This window comes from Trichosurus vulpecula, chromosome 5 (genome assembly GCF_011100635.1).
Source record: "Trichosurus vulpecula isolate mTriVul1 chromosome 5, mTriVul1.pri, whole genome shotgun sequence".
Classification (NCBI taxonomy): domain Eukaryota; kingdom Metazoa; phylum Chordata; class Mammalia; order Diprotodontia; family Phalangeridae; genus Trichosurus; species Trichosurus vulpecula.
The window spans coordinates 269,096,893-269,100,601 of NC_050577.1; the positions used below are offsets into that span (position 1 = coordinate 269,096,893).

Here is a 3,709-nt window from a genome sequence, read left to right on the forward strand (position 1 = left end):
AAATGAGAAAACTTATATACGTTATTTTAGCAGAGCTAGCAAGCTGGTATGACCTCATTTTTATGACCCCTATGTATGTTTAACCATGATACAAGAAGAGGATTTTCCTTAATGGAATAGAGTTGTAAAGGATGTTGACAAAAGTCAGTTGAAACTACAGCCCAGCGTCTCTGTGTCTCATTACATTCCATAACATAGTATATACCTGTAGAATATTAAGCAAGGCAATCTCTTTTGGGGTTAGGGTAATGTCCTTAATGATCTGGCCTTGTTGACAGAGGTAAGGGTATTACCTGAGCAAACTTTTAGAGAGAACAAAGAAGCCCAGGTCCTGGATCTTCATCCAGTTATTCATTAATTCAGGCTCTGGGTCTGGTTAAAAATTAGAAAATGATACAAAATAGTATAATATTTTCCACAGAAGGAAGGAAGTGAGGGGGGAAGGAGGGACAGTGGGAAGAAGAAAAGAAGGAAGAGAGGGAGAGAAGGAGCCAGATAGGAAGGAAGGGATAGAGGAAGGGAAGAAGGAAAGAAAGGAAGGAAAGGAGAAAGGAAGGAAGGAAGGATGGAAAGAAAGAAAGAAGGAAGGAAATGAGGGAGAGGGGGAGGAAGAAAGGAAGGAAGTATGGAAGGAAGAAAACGAAGGAAGGAAGGAAGGAAGGAAGGAAGGAAGGAAGGAAGGAAGGAAGGAAGGAAAGAAGGAAGGAAGGATGGATGGGAGAGAGGGAGGAATGAAGGAAGAAAGGGAGAAAAGAAGAAGAAAGGAAGAAAGAAAAAAGAAAGAAAGAATAAATGAATGAATGAATGAACGAGTGTCTGCTTTCAGGAAACTTACCTTATATCACAGGAGACAACCTTCACCACAAATACTTAAAATATATTTCACATCTATGTGTGTGTGTTACCTTGTAAATACAAGGTACATTTTTAGAAGAAGCCACTAGCACTCTGAAATTTCTAGTCTTAAAGAGTTGCCTGGGCCCCTGAGTGGTTAAGGTATCTGCCCAGGGTCAGGCCGTAGGGATCAGAGGCAGGACTTCTTGGAGCCAGGTTTCTTGCCTTTGAGGTTAGTTCTTTATCCATAATACAAAAGACACACAGACAGAATTAGGAATTCAAGAGGCTGATTTCCACAGGTCCCACAGACAAAACCAACAGTCGCTTCTTACTTGATGATCTCATCTTACACCTAAAATCCGTTTTACTCTGTCATGTTATGATGATAACTGATTTAATTCATTTTTGTGAATCAGAGCTCACTACATTATGAAAGGGTAATTGTGATTCTCTAAATAATACTGGTATTTTATACATTCTATTCCAGGAAAATGGAAGCTCCTTGACGGAAGGGACTGTTTTGTTTTATTTTCACACCTTAGTGCCTGGCTCTGTGATGGAAAAATAGTAGATAGTTAATAAATACTTCCTGAATGGCCAGATTAAATTGAACACACACAAAAATGACATGACTAAAGTCCAGCTGAAAGACTGACCAAAGTCCCATCTTTGGGTAAACCGAAAGATTCTATCAAATACCTTTTGCTTGTAGAAGAGAACAGATAGCCAAAAGGGATGAATTAGCAGTTTGTTGTCATTCACTTTGAGGACCTAACAAATGTATGCAGATATTTTTTCCTACCTCTATCCCATCAATTCCACTTTCCACACAAACCCAACTAAAAGCAGAAATTCTATATCCACTTTTAAAATTTGAATTAAAAATGTTTCATTGAAAAACAAACTAGAATACCTAGTGTCTGTAGACCAGGCAAATAGATAAATAATACCAACTCAAAAACCCACAAAAATGTACCATAAACCCTTCCATATTGTGGGGTGTGCAGGTATAGCGCCTATTTGATCTGGAAAATCTGTGTACTCTCTTTTTGTACCAGAGAAGAGGTCTGATTTATTTTCTTTTTCTTTAATGGGGTGTTGTCAGTACTTTATTGTAAATTTTGGGTTAAGTATTCAGTCATAGCCTTATTTTATGCATTTCTCGGTTTCTGAATTTTTTCTATGTCATCTTATGGCTTTTGAGTGTCATCGGCAGTTTCCGCGAAATTCCCCCCAAATTCCCATTCCCAGTAATTTTGTATGCCAACCTGCAACATATCAAAACCACAATAGGGAAAGTCACGATGTGGAAGGAATAACTGTACTTCCAACCTAACCTCCTTTAGGACACACTCAGACATCCTATGAAATAATGGCTTCTCAAGGGCCCATTTGTTAGCAGGAGTAATAAGGTATATTTGTATCTGTAGAGATGCTATATCATCTCTGATTTCATTGCTTATGATGTTTGGTAACAACAGTGTTCTGGAGGAAGCATTAATAGGAGAGACAAGGGATTTTTTCCAACAAGAATAGTTCATCCCTAAGGGGATTTCTCTGATTTAAAAATAACAGAATTTAGGGAGGCACAAAAATGTGAAAATTAGAGCAAAGCTTTTGCCTTCCCTAAAATTCTTTTCAAAGCCTCTTTGACATCTTTGTTTCTTAAAGAGTATATGAGTGGGTTCAACATGGGTGTAATGAGGGTATAACACACAGAAGCTACTTTATGCAGCTCAGCGTTGTTGGCGGGAATGAAAGACACAAACGAAGCAGTTCCATACATCAAACTCACCACCCCAAGGTGGGACCCACAAGTTGAGAAGGCTTTCATTCGACCTTCAGCAGATCGGATCTTCAGGATGGTGGACACAATGTAAACATAAGATACCACGATGACTATCAGAGTGGGCAGAATAATAATTCCTGCCAGGGTTAATGTCACCATTCGAATGATGACAATGTTAGAACATGAGATCTTTTCAATTGAGTGGAGGTCACAGTAAAAGTGGTCGATAACTCTAGAGGCACAGAAGGACAAAGTAAAGGTGTTACTGACTAGGAGAATAGAGGTGACCCAGCCACAAAAGTAAGAACTAACCACAAGATGGGTACAAAGTCGTCTTGACATGAGGACAGAATACTGCAGTGGGGAGCAAATGGCTACAAAGCGGTCATAGGCCATGGCTGCCAGAACAAAACTGTCTGCTACTATGAATGAGACAAAGAAGAAAAACTGAACCACACAGCCCACAAAGGAAATGGACTTACTTGATGATAAGAAATTAGCCATGGCCTTCGGTGCCACAGCAGAGGAGTAGGAGAGATCAATGAAGGAGAGGTTGCCTAGGAAGAAATACATTGGTGTGTTCAGTCGGGGATCAATCAGGATGATGACCAGGATGCTGACATTCCCCAAGAAGACCATGCTATAGATAAATAGGAAAGCCAGGAAGAGAAAGATATGTAGTTCTGGGTGGACTCTGAAGCCTACCAAAATGAAGTCAGTCACCTCAGAGTGGTTGTTTGCTCCCCGATCACCCATGGTGGAGACCTGCTAAGAAAAACAAGGCCAAGGTCAAGAAATTAATTTCACCTTCCTTCTTGGTATCACCGGTGGCAATGTTTGACAACTATTAACAAATATTTGCCAGTTTTTGACAACTTGCCATGATAAATGCATGTTATGAATGTCTCTTTACTAAGCACTTTGTATTTCCCTATTAAATGAATGTTTCATGTTTTCTTCTCTATATTCCTCTATACCCATACAAAATGGAAAGACCAAAGAAGCATTGGACTAAAGTGACGAGGGAGGAAACTTTCTACAAGAAAAGACTGCCAGGCATGAGCAAGCTTGAGGAATCACCTT

General features: G+C 39.6%; 1 protein-coding gene across 1 annotated transcript; it reads right to left on the reverse strand.

The window, feature by feature from the left end:
• Window positions 1–2,440: 2,440 nt before the first annotated feature.
• LOC118849603 (olfactory receptor 9K2-like) lies at window positions 2,441–3,388 on the reverse strand. Its single transcript, XM_036758521.1, has one exon. It carries the CDS (start codon window positions 3,380–3,382, stop codon window positions 2,441–2,443), a length of 942 nt encoding a protein of 313 aa, XP_036614416.1. The 5' UTR covers window positions 3,383–3,388.
• Between the last annotated feature and the right edge of the window lie 321 nt (window positions 3,389–3,709).